General features: G+C 50.1%; 1 protein-coding gene across 3 annotated transcripts; it reads right to left on the bottom strand.

Moving 5' to 3' along the window:
- Positions 1 to 197: 197 nt before the first annotated feature.
- On the bottom strand, positions 198 to 8,587 carry Wbp2 (WW domain binding protein 2). 3 transcript variants are annotated; one of them, XM_038328414.1, is made up of 8 exons: positions 8,470 to 8,587; positions 5,391 to 5,499; positions 4,110 to 4,245; positions 3,188 to 3,280; positions 2,320 to 2,454; positions 1,977 to 2,102; positions 1,367 to 1,443; positions 198 to 1,254 (listed from the first exon to the last, which is right to left on the bottom strand). In XM_038328414.1, exons 1-8 carry the CDS (start codon positions 8,526 to 8,528, stop codon positions 1,201 to 1,203), a joined length of 789 nt encoding a protein of 262 aa, XP_038184342.1. In that variant the 5' UTR covers positions 8,529 to 8,587; the 3' UTR covers positions 198 to 1,200. The 3 variants fall into 3 exon arrangements, with proteins under 3 accessions (XP_038184342.1, XP_038184343.1, XP_038184344.1); XM_038328415.1 differs by having other exon boundaries at positions 1,977 to 2,099; XM_038328416.1 differs by having other exon boundaries at positions 8,410 to 8,545.
- Between the last annotated feature and the right edge of the window lie 9,572 nt (positions 8,588 to 18,159).

Here is an 18,159-nt window from a genome sequence, read left to right as displayed (position 1 = left end):
CGTAAGTTCAGATGGGATACAGGCCTTGTCCTGCCCCCAGCTGGCAGTGGGTGACATTATGAACCACCCCAGGCAGCTACAGAGGCCTTTGTAGGAAGGCTGGGAACCAAATGCACTGGTACTGACAGGAAACAGATCTGTAGCCCCTCCTCCCGGCAGCCCCTCCTCCAGGAAGTCCTCCCCGTCACCACACAGAGTCAGTGTCCAGTTACTTCATTTTACTGTATTTCACAGTTGTAGCAAACAAATCAAGGTGCAAACAGGGTTTATTTCACATTAATATATTAACTGGATTTTTTTTCTGTGTCAAATAAATAGGAAATTCTCTTTAAATAACCATCTCCTCATTTTGCGACCGGACCAGGAACAAGAACAAATCTTAGTACATCCAGGGGGTGCGAAGCTCACACAGGGGCAGATGGCTGGCAGGTGTCAGGTCCCATGGTTGGAGGTGCTCATTCCCAGACCAAATGGCCTCATCGGACAGACATGCATTCTCCAGCACTCTTGTGGAGAGGCCCCTGGCAAAGGGACAGGAGAAAGGGGAACTAATTCCCAGAAACTCCACCAGAGGGGCTTCCTTCTCTGCCGTGCCTTTGCTCCTGATGCCACCAACTACTGGAGGCTCAGGGTGAAACACCCAAAGCCGGGGGCAACAGAAGGGACAAGGACAGGTGTGGCAGGCTGTGACTGAGGCCAGAGGCTGGCCAAAGGGAATATGGACTGATCGGACTGATCACACATTGGGACAGTGGCCTTCCAGGGTCAGGCGCATACCAGGGGGGAAGGAATGTGAACACGGCCTGGCAGGGTCCAAGGGGGAGACCCAAGGCTGCTTTGATAAGCCCAAGATTCAGGCTGAGGGGGCTGGACTGTGGTGGAGGAGTGGCCAGAGAGTCCCTCTGTGGGAAGGGAGCTACTGCAGTGAGGAACAAGGGGTCACCCCGTGCTCCCGAGAGCCCCAGAAATGGTGAGAAGGAAGCTAGACGGAGCAGCGCCAAGGGCTGAGCAAGTGTGGGAAGCTGGGAGGCGCTCGCAGAGGCCAGGAGCTCCAGCCTTCCATTAGGGCTGGTTCCTGGCAACTGTTTATAATCAGGCCTGGGGAAGATCAGGGCCCTCCCTGGCCTCCCAAAGTCCCAGATGCAGCTCCATGGGAGGCCGAGGAAGGGATCATCTGAGAGGCAGGGAAGTGGGCAGGGCCTACTGGGTCTTCTTGTCCTCTGGGGGGTAGTAGGGTGGTGGTGGAGGCTGGCTCTAGAGGAAGAAACAAAGATCACGTGAGAAATCGCAGAATGAGCTGTGGTCTCTTTCACTGCAAGCTCCCAGGCTGCGGGACAGAGAGGGCAGAAGGTCTCACCCCACTCACCGTGGGCATGTAGACATTGTGTGGGTTGCCTGGGTTGTAATAGGCACTGGCAGCTGCTTCGGCAGCCTTAGCCTCAGCTGTAAAAACAAACACACGGAGAAATGGCAATGAGCAACAACCTCCCCCTCCCCGCCTGAGTTCAGGGCAGCTGGCGCTGGTGACTCAGAACACCAAAGGCTTCAGTGACTTTCCTAAGCACCTGCCATGTGCTGGCACTGTCCTTTACGGTCCCTTTACGTGCCCTTGGCATGAGTCTGTCAGGTGGTCCTGGTGACCACCTATAGAAGAGAACACTGAGGCAAACAGGGTGACCCTTCCCAGCCCAGCTGGCTGAAGGCCAACCTCACCTCACCTCACCTCACCTCACCTCACCTCACCTCCAGACTGTTCTTCATGTCCTGTGGCACTGCACACAGAACACAGGCCTAGCCCACGACAGGCAAGGGCTCACTGAACCCCACCCGGCCCTTGGAATACAGCTCTCTGCCACCAGCCCTTCATGCTCGAGGCTCTCTCTCAGCAGGCTCCAGCCATCCTGTGGGGTTCTCTGTAAGACCCCTGAGGAGAGAGAGCTGGTCCTGAAGGATGGCTAGCAGCCTACGGGCCTCACCTGCGGGAGTGGAGGGGGCACTGGGGCCGCTGACTGGAGGCTCCATGGGCCCAGGATAGGGTGGCGGTGGGGGCTGTACATATCCCATGGCTCCATCCATCATGGGAGGTCCTGGATAGAACTCTGCTTGGGAAGAGATAGAGAGACAGTGAGCAGCCCAGCCTGCTTCCCTCACAAGGCTGCTCCTGGGAGTGGCCAGTCCAGTTCCTTGGGTGCTCTCTAAACTCTCCAGTGTCTGCTGGCTCTAAAGTAGGTGAAAGGGCACATCTCCCCTCTGCAACCTGAAGGTGTAGTTAGTGGGCGGGTGGGGAGGCAGAGGCTGGGCAGCAAAGGACACACTCACCAGGTGGGGGCGGTGGGTAGGGGTAGTCAGGAGGGCAGGGGTACATTCCATTGGCGACTGGCGGGGGAAAGACATAGGCCCCGCTGGGCATGTAAGGGTACCCATAGGCTCCATTAGGGGCTTCACCTCTGGAGGCTATAAGTACAAGGGGAGAGAGAGATGAGTGTTGCCTGCCTCAGGACTGATGGGTCCCAGGACTGTGCCCACAGATGTACCCTGCAACCATTCCACTGCCCACCCCGCTGGGTCTGCCTAGGTCACCATGTGGGGAGGGGAGGGTGGGAAAAGAGGCCAGAAGGCAACAGGACAGGAGCCAGAGAGGGAAGTGGATGGAGAGGTAAAGGGGGGTGGGGGTGGAAGGGAGGGTGGAGGAGAGGGTGGTGGTGGAGGGGAGGGGAGAGGATGGGGTAGAAAGGAGGGTGGAGGGAAGGGTGGAAGGTGGAAAGGAGGGTAAGGGATGGAGAACAGGGTGGAGGAGAGAGTGGGGGTGGAGGAGAGGAGAGGGTAAGGGGTAGAGGGGAGGGCTGGGGGGGTTGAAGAATGAGAGGAACAAATGTTGAACACAGTGCTTGATAATTTATGATGGCTGCTGGATGGCAGTTTAACAGTTGGGTTTTTTGTTTGTTTTTTAGTCCAGACATTTCTGTCAAAATGTTGTACGCCTGTTATGGGCAGAGGAAACCCACAGACGATAATTACAGGTTTCTTTCCCAATTCCCAGTCCTGTCAGCTGGGCCCAGATAGTTACCTCCTGGTGCTTACTTTACTATAAAAAAAAAAAAAAAAAAAAAAAAAAAAAAAAAACAAGAAACCCACATGTTAGATGTTAGGTGTGTCCTTAGCCTGCAGTCTTTAAGAGCTAGGATACCTTGAGATGCCACCTGGAGCATCCGCTGCCCAAACTCAATAGCGCCCCCTGCTGTGAAGGTCAACTTGTAGGAAGCCGCGCCTTCCCAGCCACCTGAGAAGGGACAAGGACAGTGAAGGAACAGAGAGGAGAGAGACAACAGGTTCTGTTCAGAGATGGCTCTTTGTCCTCTTCTGGCTGTCATCCAACACTGGGGAGGGAGGCTCTCAGGAAGGGGAGGGGCAGGGCTTCTGCCTGTAGCCCACAAAACACCTGGTGCTGCAGGCTGGCCTGGCTCCTGCTTGTGGGTGTCATCTCAACAGGGTTTTCCCCCACCCACAGCCAAGTACACTGCCAGGACCAAGGAAGACTACATGACTGATTGCCAAGCCAATGACAAGGGGGAGGGGAGGGAGGCTTCTCCTGACCACCAGCAAAGCCTTGGCAACTCTCCTGGTAACTGGCATGGAGGTTCAGGGTAGAAGTCTCCTGGGAAGAGGCCCTGAGACAGAAGAACGCGATCCCTCCAGCCTGGGGGGCTGAGGCTGACACAGAGCACTCTGGAGTCTGGGAGTTGGCCACAAAGCAGGGCCCTGCCAGCCTGGCTCTCATGGAAGGCTCCTCCCAGGATGGGACATAGCTTCTCCCAAATCTAAAACCTGGGCCTTGGGGGGTGGGGGGAGGGGAATGAGCACAGAACATTTAATTTTAATTTTTCTGCTGGCCTCGTGCTCTGAACCTAAGGCTGATTTTCCCAGCTCCTGGCAACCAAAACCCACGTGTGCTGCTCAGCCATTAGCCCAGGTATCTGAAATTAATTCATGGCTGGGAAGGGGGAGGCTTGGACAACGAGTCTGAAAAGGGCTCTCTAGGAGGCAGTCGGAGATGTCCAGAACACTTCACTAAAGAGCCAATCGCATCTCTGAGGTCCCTTGTCACCTACCTCCTGCTTCAGCCTTCACTGTCCCCTTAATGAAGTTGGCACCAAACACCGGCTGCTTGATCTCACAGTCCTTCATTAGATAGAAGGGCATCATAAAGGACTGCATGGCATCCTTCCCTTTAGATAGGAAGATGACCTAGGGGAGAGGCAGCCAGGCCGTCAGCGCTAGAACCTAGCCAGCTTAGCCCTTGCTTCCCGCCCGCTCTCTGTGTGCTGGGTCTGTTCCTAGCGCCACTGCAGGCAGCAGAGCCCAGCCACATAGCCCCTCCCAGGTGCTGTAAAGTAAAAGGCCCAGGTTCAGCCTGGAGACACCTGACTCAGCTGTGCACAGGAGGGACCTGCAGGCTGCACAGGGTGAGGGTACACCGTTAGCATCTCGGAGACTAAGGGGGTGGCCGTGTGGTGTATCCATGGAGGGGCCTGCTATGCTAGGTGCCCGGTAGGGCAGGCTCCTGAAGCTGGGAGGCAGAGCCCAAGCTCAAACAAAGTGCAGCACAAGGGTCCAGGAGAAGGGATCATCGTGACTTCCTATAGGTCACACTGTGCCTCACAGCCACAGAACTCTCCTGGCCCACATCTGGAAAACCCCTCAGTCTCTTTTCTCTTAATCACATTCATCTATGATACAGGTGTGTGGGTAAGCGTGCCCACACCATAGTGCACACACAGAGGTCAGAGGACGTCCTCCCCTTCCACCACGTGGGTTAACCCCTGGGTTTCCAAACCACCAGACACTCAACCTAATGGCAGACGTGAGCCTCCAGAGGGGCGGTCATCACACCCTGCAGCCGTGCGCGCTCCTAGCCGTCGTGAAACCTTGCTGGTGGGAAGCCGCAGCCAGCGATTGCCCCTTTCCCAACTATTCATCTGTATTACTCAGAGCCCACACGGCTCATCATTCTCAGGCGAGGCCGATTCTGCAGCCTGGCATTCACGCTGCAGGGTTCTGCTGGGCTTTGTGCCCAGCCTGGAGGCTGTGGCCCTGCTACTGTATCCTGTTTACCACTGCCATCGCTCTGACTGTGCACATGAGCCTCGAGGGCTTCTCTCGGCAAATCATCCGCTGTAGCTGTCTCTGACCTCAGAGAGACTTTTGTGGAATCTGCATGGCCCAGGTCAGGAGAGCAGCACAAAGGGCCTGGTCCAGGGTCATGTGACAGAGAAACAGGCAGAGCAAACAATAGTTTTCCCCAGGGTTCAGAGGCCACTGGTGTCCCAAGGCTGAAGGAAAGACACACGTGACACCCGAAAGCAGAGGCTCTAACCTGCTACACAACTCACCCGATACGGGGTTAGGTAGACGGTGCCTTTCTTGGTCCCTTTGAAGGCCTCTGGCACGTTCTTCATGTCATTGAATGTGAGCTCCACATGGTCATAGGTCATCAGGATGCTGTGACGAGAAGACAAAGCCCTGGTGATAGACTGGACTCGGGCTTCGTCCCTCACAAGCAGCAGGGCTTGGAGGAAACCCTCTGTGCAGCAGCAGAGAGGAACAGGTTGGGCCTACAGCCCTCCCGTGACCAGGGGAGAGAACCGTCTTCATCTCCGGCTGGATTAGAACACCTGGCCTTCTCTTCAGTTCGAGTTGGGGGGGATTTGGGGGCTGCATTTCATAAAGCTCAGGCTGGCCTCCAGCTTACTAAGTTCCTCCTGCTTCCACCTCCCAAGTGCCAGGATTACAGGCTTCCACCACCTCGCTGGTTTCGTGAGGTGTGAGGGACGGAACCCGGGGTTTTGTGCAAGATCGGGAAGCACTGCCACCCGAGCCACAGCCACAGCTCTTTGACTGTTGTGGGCGGTTGTGGTGCCTTTAATCCCAGCACTCAGGAGGCAGAGGCAGGCGGATCTCTGTGAGCTCAAGGCCAGCACGGTCTACAGAGTTCCAGGACAACCAGAGCTACACAGAGAAACCCTGTCTCAAAAATACCAAAGCAACAACAAAGCAAACAAACAAAAAATTCCTACTATATAAACGTGAGTCTAATGGGACTTGGAGATATAGCTCAGTAGTATTTGCCTAGCATGGTCATGGCTCTGGGTTCTTCCCCAGTGCCTCCCCCCCACGCACAATAAACAAATAAAGTCAAAGAATGACTACCCTTGCATTGGCTCCTCTGAAGCTAGAGTTACAGATGGTTGTGAGCTGCCTGACATCAATGCTGGGAACTAAACAGGTCCTCTGGGAAAGCATATTCTTTTTGCAAGTGTGTGTGGTTTTTTTTAATATTTATTTATTATACAATATATGCCTTCAGGCCAGAAGAGGGCACCCGACCTCATTACAGATGGTTGTGAGCCACCATGTGGTTGCTGGGAATTGAACTCAGGACCTTTGGAAGAGCAGACAATGCTCTTAACCACTGAGCCATCTCTCCAGCCCCCAGTGTGTGTGGTTTTTTGAGACAGGGTTTCTCTGTGTGACAGCCTCGGCTCACTACTAGACCAGGATGACCTTGAACTCAGAGAGATCTGCTGGCTTTTGCTTCTTGGAGTGCTGGGATTAAAGGCGTGGGCCACCAATGCCTGGTGAGAATGTATTCTTAACTGCTGAACCATCTCCCGAGCCCCTTAATCCAGGCTTCAGCTGGAGCTGCAGGAAATGTCTGTACATTAAGTCCTTGAGATGTGCGTGCGTGCGTGTGTGTGTGTGTGTGTGTGTGTGTGTGCATGTGCGTGTGTGCATGCACGCGTGCACACACACAAATATTCGGTTCCCTGGGGGAAGAGTTCACTGTGTGTATCTATAACAGTGGTTTGTGAATTAAAGATGAATGTTCACTAGTTTAAATATCGAAGTTTGAGAACTGCACTTAAATTTTAATTATTACTGACACAACTGTTTCAGAAGTGAGGTTGAAGTTCTTCCCAGAATCCTATTTGGTAGCAGTGAGCTGAGTCAGGTGCTGAGGTGTGGGGGGAGGTAAAGGAGGGGGGATGCGTGTAGATACCTTCTAGAAAAGACCCAATTTAAGTGAAGGAAAACCACTCTCAGATGATGAAGCCCAATCGCTCTGGTGGTGGTGGTGCATGCCTGAACGCCCTGCGCTCAAAGGCCTGAAGTAGGGCTGCCTCAGGTTCAAGGCCAAACTGACTGAACTGTGGCTCAAAACCCAGAGAAAATGGTAATGGAGGAGACGGTCATGGCACGGACTCGGCCCAACCAAGGCACTGGGTGAAGTGCACCAGAGAACAACGTACGGGTCCTCAGACTGCATGATAGAAAGCTCCACGTTCACAAGGCTCCACTCATCTGTCTCCTCCTCATCCCAAACATCCTTTCTTGGCGCAGTGGCAACAAAGGACAGAGAACCAACACAATGAAAGAAGCCAGCTCTGGTTAGAGAAGGGATCTCCAGATACATGCCGGGCTGGCCAGAACCTGCCAAGAACTATGGGGACAAGATCAGCATATCCAGTCTGCGTCACCCTGCACCTTCTCCTCTGACTCATCAAACACTCCCAAGTGACAGGTCCCAAGCTGCACGGTGTCGGCTTTGCCCTCCCTTGGCCTTCAAGGGAAAATTCAAGCCTGTATAGCTCAAGTCCGGAGAGTCTGATTTCCAATGTCCAAAGAAGGGGAAAAGCTGTCGACAGGACCCAAAAGTTGGAGAGAAAAAGTGGATTGTGTGGGGTAGGGTAGAGAAAAAAGAATCCTGAAGTTAGAGACCTCTGCTCTGGGGACCGACTTAGGCCATAAGGAATTCAAGAGATCCAGGCAAGAGACAAGCCTTCACAATGCCCGCTGGTGCCAGGCACTGGGTTGAGCAGCTGATAGCCACTTAGTTCCACCTCTAGGGCCTCAGCCTTTCTCTTGGAATCTGAGAAGTTCTGGAATACACGGGATGACTGGAGAGGAGTAGCTAAGTCTACTGATTTTGGGGTCAAGATACTTGCCTTCAATTCCTCACAGCGCTAAGACAAGTTATTCACCTCCCTGGGCCTCAATTGCCCTACCCGGAAAATGTGCATAATAGTGTCTGCGGCACAAGATTAAGTACTATCTAAGGCAGAACAGACGCAGTGGCTGCCGCGCAGTAACAACTTAGTAAATGTCCAATAAAGCGCAATTGTTTTTACGACTCCACTTGGGAAGGGGCTCAAGAAACCACCGGTCGGCCTCACTCACGGCCCCAAACCCTGACACCAGCCTGCTGCCCCACCCCCACCCAGCACCCCAGCTGATCAGCACCCCAGCTGATCAGCAGCACTCCCGTCCTCCAGCCCCGCCTCCGGCCGTTGCCACCCCTTCCCCCAGCGCTCCATCAATTTCCTTCCCTTCCCACCACATCCCACCGCCCACCGCACACGGTGTCCGACACCCGCCCTTCGAGTCTCCAGGATCCTTCCGCCGGGTTTTCACCTCTCAGTGTTGTTGACGATCACTCCGCCACCCTCTGAGTGATTCTTGTTGAGCGCCATAGTCTCTCCCACTGGGGTCCCGAGACTCGCAAACGCTCTGCGCCTGCGCTGGTCTTTGGCCCGCCTCTAGTGGCGTCGTTGGTATTACAGCCAGCCAATCATAGCTCCTGCGCGTAGGCAGAGCCACCGCCTGATCTCCAGTGTCACGTGGCGAGAGTTTACTCCCGCTTCCCCTCCCCCCGCAAGTTGCACCTGCATCACAAACAAGCTGGCCGACTACAATTCCCAGCAGGCAATGGTCCCGCAACCGCGACCTCACTTGAGTTGAGTGATGAATGCATTCTGGAACTTGTAGTCTTTTTTTACTATTGGCCAGGCTTGCGACGCTATTTACAAAACCTTAAACATCTGTACGTGCTCTCCAGCCCGACCTCCTCACGTTAAGCAATCTCAATCGAAGAACTGTAACTTAAACGTGATGATTTGGTGTGTGCAACGTTTTTAAAAAGTCACTTAATGAGCGGCCTTTCTTATCGTGAACTAACCTGAGTGGTTTTCGCATCCATACAACTTGGGTGAGATAGCCGCATTGCCCTTCTAGGTGGGGACTGGAAGAGTCCGAGCAAAATACACTCTAATCAACTCACGCGAGTCGGACTGTGTGAACTTAGGGGAGGGAGAGAGCAGTCCGCTCCCCCTCCCTCTTCCCCGCCCAGCACCCTGCCGCCAGCAGCAGCTACCTCGCGATTGGCGCTGCTTCCCTCTCTAGTTGCGGCTAGCTAGTCCTGCTGGGTCCCCGCTGGATAGAGTTAAACAGCAGGTTTAAATGAGACCTGGATAATTGCTACGAAACCAGACTCAGTGTGAGGCCATCAGACAAAAAGGACTTTCAAAAATATCACTGACTCAGGCTTCTAACCCAGCACTGAGCGTCTCGCTACCTGCGTGGCAGTGAATCTAAACTCCATCTCTGAGATGAATCCTTCGCAGTGCCAGGGCTGGGAAGGATTGGGGGAGGTCCTCAGTATCCTAATCTTGGAGATCAGTGTTTGATTTGAAGCAGACAACCAGCACTTCGGAGGCTGAAGGCAGGAAGTTGCTGCAAATTGGAGGTCAGCTGGGGTTGCATAATGATTCCCAGGCCAACCTCAGCTACAGTAAGATGCTGTCTTTAAAAAACGGGGGCGTAGGGGGAGTGTCTGAATAGATTGCTTTTCCAGAGGACCCGCTGTTTGTTCCAAGCACTGAGTGTCAGGCTACTGACACGATTGGCCTCTAACGCCAAGCACCTGATGTCTATGGCCTTCTCATGATCATATATAAACACAACCCACCTACATAGATACACACACATGCATATCATTAAAAATATGAAAAATACCTTTTTTAAAATTTTTTATGTTTATTTAACTTTATTTTATGTGCTTTGGGTGAAGTGTCAGATCCCCTGGAGCTGGATCTTCAGACAGTTGTGAGCTGCATGTGGGTGCTGGGAATTGAACCTGGGTCCTCGGGAAGAGCAGTCAGTGCTCTTAACCGCTGAGCCATCTCTCCAGCCCCTGAAAAATACATTTTTAAAATTATTTCTCTATTTTCATTTTGTGTGTATAACAGTTTGCCTGCGTGCACGGGTGTGGGCCACAGTGTGTACAGGTGCCGCAGGAGGATGGAAGAGGGCATCATATCTCTTGGAGCTAGAGTTCCAGATGATTGTAAACTGTTTGCATGTGCTAGGAACCCACGTCTTTTGCAAGGACAGGAAGTGCTCTGAGCTGCTGTGCCATCTTTCTGGTGCCATAAAGTAATCTTGTTTTAAAAAAGTAAAATCCAACTCTATATGGTAATATACAGAGTGATGAAGAAATACACTTTTATCTGCAATAGGATACTGCGAGAACCTCAGTCAGGAACTGCAGCACTATCTCTCTGAGAGAGTTTTGGGGAATTTCGGGGGTGGGGTGATTCACAGTGCAAAGGATTCTTTTGTTCTTTAGTTTTAGTTTTTTAACTAGGTACACTCTGATAAAAGTCAAAATGGTCACGGATTTTTGTTTGTTTGGTTTTTGAGAAAAAGCCTCTTGTAACCCATATAGGACACTAACAATTTCTGGACCTCCTACCTCTACCTCCCAAGTGTTAACCAGTACAGACTTCGGCGACCTTACCTGGTCAGATTTATTATTTATAAATTTACCTAATATACAGGGCCTTAGGTAGCTCACGTTGGCCAGGCACGAGCTACGCAGCTGACAGTGACCTTAAACTCCCAGCCTCCTGGCTCCACCACCTCCTGAACTGCAGCTGTGTCTCTCCAGGCCTGGCTTGTAAAGTTGCTGGCGACCTGGTGACTCCGGGATTCCAGGCACGTTATGCAAAGCTCCACTAAACGCATTACATCCCCAGCCCCAGGTTTGTATGTTTACTTTTTAAGAGCAAAATCCAAGCTCTGTGCAATGAAGCCATCAGGAATCAGACGCAAGAGGACTGCTGAAAAACTTGAGTCCTGCTCCTTGTTTACATGTTGAATTCCAAGCCATCGAGACTGACCTGGTCTACAGAGCGAGTTCCAGGACAGTCGGGGCGGGGGGACCTAAACAAAACAACACCAACAACAAACCAAACCAAACAAAAAACAAAGTAAAATAAAATGAAAAGCCAGGTAAGGTCCCAGCACTCTGGAGGCAGAAGCAGGCAGTCTTCTGTGAGTTCAAAGCCAGCTCAGTCTACAGAGTGAGTTCCAGGACAGACAAAGCCGTACAAGGAGTTTATATCTCAAAAACAAACAAAACGAAAACAAAAGAATAAGGGGCTAGAGAGGTGACAGGGATTAAGAGTGTTTGCAGACAGAGTTCAGTTCCAGCACAAATCAGGTGACTCACAATGGCCTGTAAATCCACTCCCATGAATCTGATAAATCCTCTTCTGGCTTCTACAGGTACCTGCACTCAAGTGCTCTCTCTCTCTCTCTTTCTCTCTCTCTCTCTCTCTCTCTCTCTCTCTCTCTCTCTCTCTCTCTCTCTCATACACACACACACTCTCTCCACTCTCTCACTCTCTTCTCCAACAGACACACACTCACAACCACACTCTCTCTCTCACACAACACACACACTCTCTCTCTCTCTCTCTCACACCACACAGAGGACTTGGGGAAGGACTGGTAAGAGGAAGGTGCTGGGGAGATATCATCTCAGGAACTGAGTCTCTGAGAATTTCTAGACTCTAGTGATATCTTGTATTCACTGAAGATAACAGTTTTACCTCTTGACCTGGACATTACAATGGACAGAAAATTTATGAACAGGCATGTTTGGGCCAGTTTCCAAACAAATGACTGAACGCTTCCTTGAGTGGATTGTTGGACTGGGCTAGCTGGAATCAGTGTTTCCTGATTTACACGTCTGTGTTTCAGAGAACAGAGTATATATGGGTAGAAGGAGCTTGTTAGCTTGTTTTATTTCAAGCTCCTCTTAATTTCTTTTTTTTTCCAGGCGGTGGTGGCTCACTGTATCCCAGTACTCACTCGGAGGCAGAGACAGGTGGATTTCTGAGTTCAAGGCCAGCATGGTCTACAGAAACAAGTTCCAGGCTGGTCTTGAACTTGCAGATATCTGCCTGCATCTGTCTCTTGAGTGCTTAGGATTAAAGGTGTGTACCACCATGCCCAGCTCACCTCCTTTTTAACTCTCCCCCATTTTAATTTCCTTTTTTTTTTACTTATATTTTTTATGTATGAGTTCTTTGCATGTCCACCTGCAGGCCAGAAGAGGGCATCAGATCCTAACGCATATGGTTCTGAGCACCACGTGGTTTGTCGGAATTGAACTCAGGATCTCTGGGAAAGCAGGAAGTGCTCTTACCTCTGAATCCTCTCTTCAGCCTCTCCTTGTTTGTTTGTTTGTTTTTTTTGTTTTTTCTGTTTGTTTTGTTTTTTCAAATGGTCAATTGGTCCAGATGAGGTGCACACACCTTTAATCCCAGCACTCCAGAAGCAGAGGCAGGTGGATCTCTGTGAGTTTGAGGGGCAGCCTGGTCTATAGAGTGAGTTTCCGGACAAGCCAGAGCTACATAATGAGACTCTGCCTCAAATATTTGTATTAAAATTTATTTATTTTCACTATCCACTTTTTATGTCTTTCATTTACATGTAGTATATGTATCATGTATGTGTCTGATTATTCATGGAGGCCAGAAGAGGGCATCAGATTCCTGAAACTAGAGTTATAGACAGTTATGAACCACTGTGTGAGTGCTGGGAATCAAACCTGGGTTCCTCTGGAGGAGCAGCAGTGCTCTTAACCAATGAGCAATTTTTTTGTACGGGGACTAAAAGGCATATACTATCATATCCAACTTGGTTTATGATTTCTTTTAAAAACAAGTATATGTTAGGGCCTGGAAAGATGCAATCAGCAGAACTGCTCTTGCAGAAGACGTAGATTTGATTCCCAGCAGCCGTACGATGGCTCACAATCTTCTGTAACTCCAGTTCCTGGGCATCCAGGTGGCCAGAGGCATTGGCAGCCGTGAACTGCCTGACATGGTGCTGGGGAATCAAACTTGGGTCGTCTGGAAAAGCAGTAAGTGCTCATAACCACGGCCATCTCTCCAGCTTGCTTAGGATTTCTTGGTTTACTTTTTTTTTTTTAAATTTATTTATTAGTATACAGTGTTCTGCCTGCATGCGTACCTGTACCCCAGAAGAGGGGCACCAGATCTCATTACAGATGTTTGCGAGCCTCCATGTGGTTGCTTGGGAATTGAACTGAGGACCTCTGGCAGAGCAGTCAGTGCTCTTAACCACTGAGTCATCTTTTCCAGCCCTACATTTTTATTTTTATTTGATTTTTTGAGACAGGGTTCTCGGTAGCTTTGGAGCCTGTCCTGGAACTTGCTGTGTAGACCAAGACTGGCCTCGAACTCACAGAGATCCGCCTGCCTCTGCCTCCCAAGTGCTGGGATTAAAGGCACGTGCATTTTTAAATATTAACCAGGTGTATTACTAAGAATCCTAGCATTCAGGAGGCTGAGGTAGGGAATCATGAATTTCAAGCAGTCTGAATACATAGACACATCCATTTTCTTTGTTTTTTTGAAGACAGGGTTTGTAGTGATATTTTTTTTTTTGGTATATTTATTTAAATAAATAAGCTTACCTGAAGATCAGAGTGCAAGAGCCAAGCTACTAGAGTTCAGGCAATGGTGGCGCACACCTTTAATCTCAGGATTTGGGAGACAGAGGCAGAGGGAACTCTGTTAGTTCAAGGCCACCCCTGGCCTACACAAATTGATCCAGTTTAAAAGAAGAAACAGCTCACACAAAGTGATGCTGGCACTTGGGGTCACATGACTTTAGTCCCAGCACTAGGGAGATGGGAGACAAGAGTGATAATGGCTGGGTGGAGAGAGGAATAGAAGGCAGGAGGAGACAGAGCTCAGCGTAGTCTAGGCAGTCAGTCTGCAGTCTTGCATAGAGATGGCTGCAGTCAGGTTTTGTAGAGAGTGCATTCAGTCTGAGGATTAGTAGACGGATCTTTGGTCTGAGCATGGGGAGAGGTAGAACTCTCTAGTGGTGACTACTCTGCTTCTCTGATTTTTCAGCATTAAATCCTATATCTGACTTCGGGGGTTTATTATTGAGACCATTAAAAATTCAGGAATTCATGCTACAAGGGTTTTCCTGTGTACAACCCGGGTTGTCCCTGGAACTAGCCTCTGCAGCCTCAGGCTGGGCCAAACTCAACAGAGATCCACCTGCCTCTTGCCCTCAAGGTGGATAGATTAGCCTGGGGGGTGATGGGTGGTGCCACGCCTTTAATTCCCAGCACTCGGGAGGCAGAGGAAGGCGGATCTCTGTGAGTTCGAGACCAGCCTGGGGTCTACAGAGCTAGTTCCAGGACAAGGCCTATCCAAAGCTTACAGAGAAACCCCTGTCTCGAAAAAAAAAACCAAAAAAAAAAAAAAAAAAAAAAGAGTGCTAAGAGTTAGGGGTGTGCGTCCAAACCACCGGCCTCACGCCTGGTGAGCATCCATCTGTAAATAATTAATAAGAAAGTTCCAAAAAAAGAGGAAAATCCATGCAGTTATGCCAGCATGACTATAAAAGGGAACTCAGGTCCAGCCCCTTCCCATCCCCAGCTCCACTCTTTGCCAAACATGGAGTCAGAGGCAGAGCCTGGCTTGTAGGGTCTCAGCTCACACAGTTTTGGAGGCACTGTTTTGAGAAACACAATACACTGCTCAGAAAAGAGATCTTCGCAAAGCCGCGCTGGGGCCTCCGACGGGAAACACTGTGGAGAGGAAGTCATGGCCTTAGAGATAGCAGGCTATCAACTAAAAACGTCCAACTTTGACAGTTTTAGAAAAACATGTGACCATGTGACACATTAAACAAACCAAATAAACTGGAGAGGCAGTACGGGGTTGGGGGGGAAACGTGTAGTGAATATTGGTTTATGTTTTAACAAATAAAGCGTGCCTGAAGGATCAGAGAAGCCAAAAGCCCAGCTATTAGAGAGTTCTTTTGCCTCTATCAATGCTCAGACTGAAGGGGACGATTCTGTCCTTAGATTGCATCTTCTGACTGCATCTGTCTTCAACAAACCTCAGACTGCAATGAACCTTTGCCCCTTCTGCCTTATATTCCTCTCTCTGCCCAGCCACACTGCTCCTGAATCCACCTCCCTAATGCTGGGATTACAGTCATGTGACCCCAAGTGCTGGGATCACCTTTGTGTGAGCTCTGTTTCTCTTTCAGACAGATCAGTCTCACATAGCCCAGGGTGGCCTTGAACTAACAGAGATTCCTCTGCTCTTTCAAATCCAAGTCATGGGATTAAAGGCGTGTGCCACCACTCCCTAGCCTCTAGTGGCTTAACTCTACACTCTGATGATCTTCAGGAGAGCTTTATTTGCTAAAACATAAACTATCACTTACAGAAAGGGGGAGGGAGACAGAGAGGAAAGAGGAGGCGAGGTCTTGCAAACTGAGCTTTTCAGCCCATCACTGTAATCTCAGCAGCTGATAGGGCAGTCGGGGGAAGCAGGGATTCTAGGGCATCTTCAGCAGTGTGAGGCCTTGTCCCCCCCAAACAAACAACTACCTAAAGATTGTGGCCTGCTGTATTGCCAAGGCTTGCTCTAAATTCCGGGATTTAAATGGTCCTCTTACCTTGTGGAGTAGCTGAGTACAGGTGTGGGCCACTGTGCCCAGCCTCATACACTAAACAGGGACCCAGACAGGACCCCAGGAGTAGCAGCTGATCAGCCTGATACAGATGAGAGATGCCAGACTCACAGAGCACGCTAAAAGAACCTATCCACCACACCGACTTTTTGACTTTTATTACTTTACTAATGTGTGTGTGTGAGCACCATATTGGATCTGTAGATGGCAGAAGACAAATTCTGAGAGCCAGTTTTCTCCTTCCCTGTGGGTCCAGTTTTGGTGGCAGAGCCTTACCACTGACCTGCCTGACCAGCACACTGTTCTTTTTGTGTGTATGTGCTTGGACTTTTGTTCTTTTGAGACAGCATCTCTCTCTCTCTCTCTCTCTCTCTCTCTCCTCTCTCTCTCTGTCTCTCTGGTCTCTCTCTCTCTGGTCTCTCTCTCTGTCCTTCTCTCTCTCTCTGTCTCTCTCTCTCTTCTCTCTCTCTTGTCTCTCTCTCTCGTTCTTTTTAAACACGGGTTTCTCTGTGTAACCTGGCTATCTTGGAACTCACTCTATAGACCAGGGCTGACCTTGAACTCTGAGGTTCACTTGTCTCTGCCTCCGGAGTGCTGGGATTAAAAGCATGTGCCACCACTGCCCCATTGCCTCTTCCTTTTTTAAAGATTGTCTCTGTAGCCCAGGCTAGCCTTGTCCTCGGTATTTAGCCTATCCTAGCCTTGAACTCAAAGCAGTCCTCCTGCCTCAACCTCCTGATTGCTGAGAGGACAGGGAAATAGCCTAGGACACTCCCGTTCAGAAGTCTGATGTTTTTCTTTTCTGCTTGTCTTGCTGTAAAGATGTATTGTTTTTGTGTGTACGTGTGTGAGCCTCTGTGAATTTAGGTGCAGAAACCTACAGAGGCCAGATGAGGGCGCTGGAGCACTGGGAACTGTGGTTACAGGCAAGGTTGTGAACTGGTGGCTGTGGGTGTTCCAGGCCCCCTACAAGAGCCATCTCTCTGGCTCCTGGGAAAGATACTTTATAGGAATTAAAAATTGTCAGAGAGCCATTGCTAGGCCAGAGGTCACTGGGCTTCTGACCAAATGACAGCTGGATAGAAAACTAATTTCCTAGAACAATTGTAATCTGCTCCAGTTCACCTAAAATTATTTCAACATTTTATCATGAATATTATTTTTTTTCCCAGAAGAAGACCATGAATTGCAACAGCTAAAAAACAAAACAATAAAAGCATTGCCCTAAGCCAAGTTTGGGAATTTACTTTGTCTATTCTCCCCACCCCTTTTTGTCAGTATTTGTTCCTTTTGAAATAAACTAAAGAAGAAAGGGAAGGTTGCAGAGTAAAGCATGTACTTGAGGCGCTGGGATCTTCGTCCATTTGACTCTGGATGTTTAGGGCCCCAGAGTAAGCATCCTGGATAGGGGAGGCAGCGTGACTTAGCTCATCCACAGCTCCCTGGTGGCAGGATTAGCTTTAGCCAGTAGCATTTACTTCACTTTGTAGGTCTGTAGTTTCAGCATTGGGAAGCTGAGGCAGGAGGACAGGCCAGTTTGGGCTACAGAGTATGGGGGGGGGGAAAATCACAGCTTTTCTTTTTCTTTCTAGTAAGAACGTAAATGATGGGGCTGGAGAGACAGTTTGGTGGTTAAAAGCACTCCCTGCTCATCTATCGGCCTGAAGTTGGGTTCCCAGCACCCATCTACAACAGCAGTTCCAGAGATCTGGTGCCCTCTTATGGCTGCCATGGGTACTGCACACATGTGGTGACCAGACAGACATGCAGACAAACACTCATACACATAAAATAAAATGGAAGAGAAGACAGTGAGAAGCTTGGGAAGCAGGGGGATGGTAAGTTAAGGACTACAAGCCTGGGCAACTTAGTGAGACCCTGCCTTTTTTTTTTTTTTTGAGACAGGGTTGCGTGTAGCCCAAGTTGGCCTAGAACTTTCTTTGTACCCAAAACCAACTTTACATTTGGGATTCTCCAGGTTCTACTTCCTAAGTGCTAAGGTTACAGGCATGGACCACCATACCCAATACCCAGTTTTGATTTTCTTTTTTTCCAAGACAGGGTTTCTCTGTGTAGCCCTGGCTGTCCTGGAACTCGCTCTGTAGACAAGGCTGGTCTCAAATTTATCCACCTGCCGGTGCTTCCTGAGTGCTGGGATTAAAGGCGTGTGCCACCTCCACCTGGTGATTTGTTTTTGACACAGGTTCTCGAGATGTACCTTAGGGTGACCTCAGACTCACACCCTCCTCTGTCTTCTCACTGCTGAAATACAGGCATGCCACCTTCAGCTTGTTTGCTTATTTATTTATTTATTTATTTATTTGTTTGTTTGTTTATCTATTAGGTTTTTCGAGACAGGGTTTCCTCTATAGCTTTGGTGCCTGTCCTGGAACTAGCTCTTGTAGACCAGGCTGGTCTCGAACTCACAGAGATCTGCCTGCCTTTGCCTCCCGAGTGCTGGGATTAAAGGCGTGTGCCACCACCGCCCAGCTTGCTTTTCTAACA

This window comes from Arvicola amphibius, chromosome 4, assembly GCF_903992535.2.
Source record: "Arvicola amphibius chromosome 4, mArvAmp1.2, whole genome shotgun sequence".
Classification (NCBI taxonomy): Eukaryota; Metazoa; Chordata; class Mammalia; order Rodentia; family Cricetidae; genus Arvicola; species Arvicola amphibius.
Note: the sequence above shows the minus strand (reverse complement) of the source record. Positions and strands in the feature narration are given on the sequence as shown.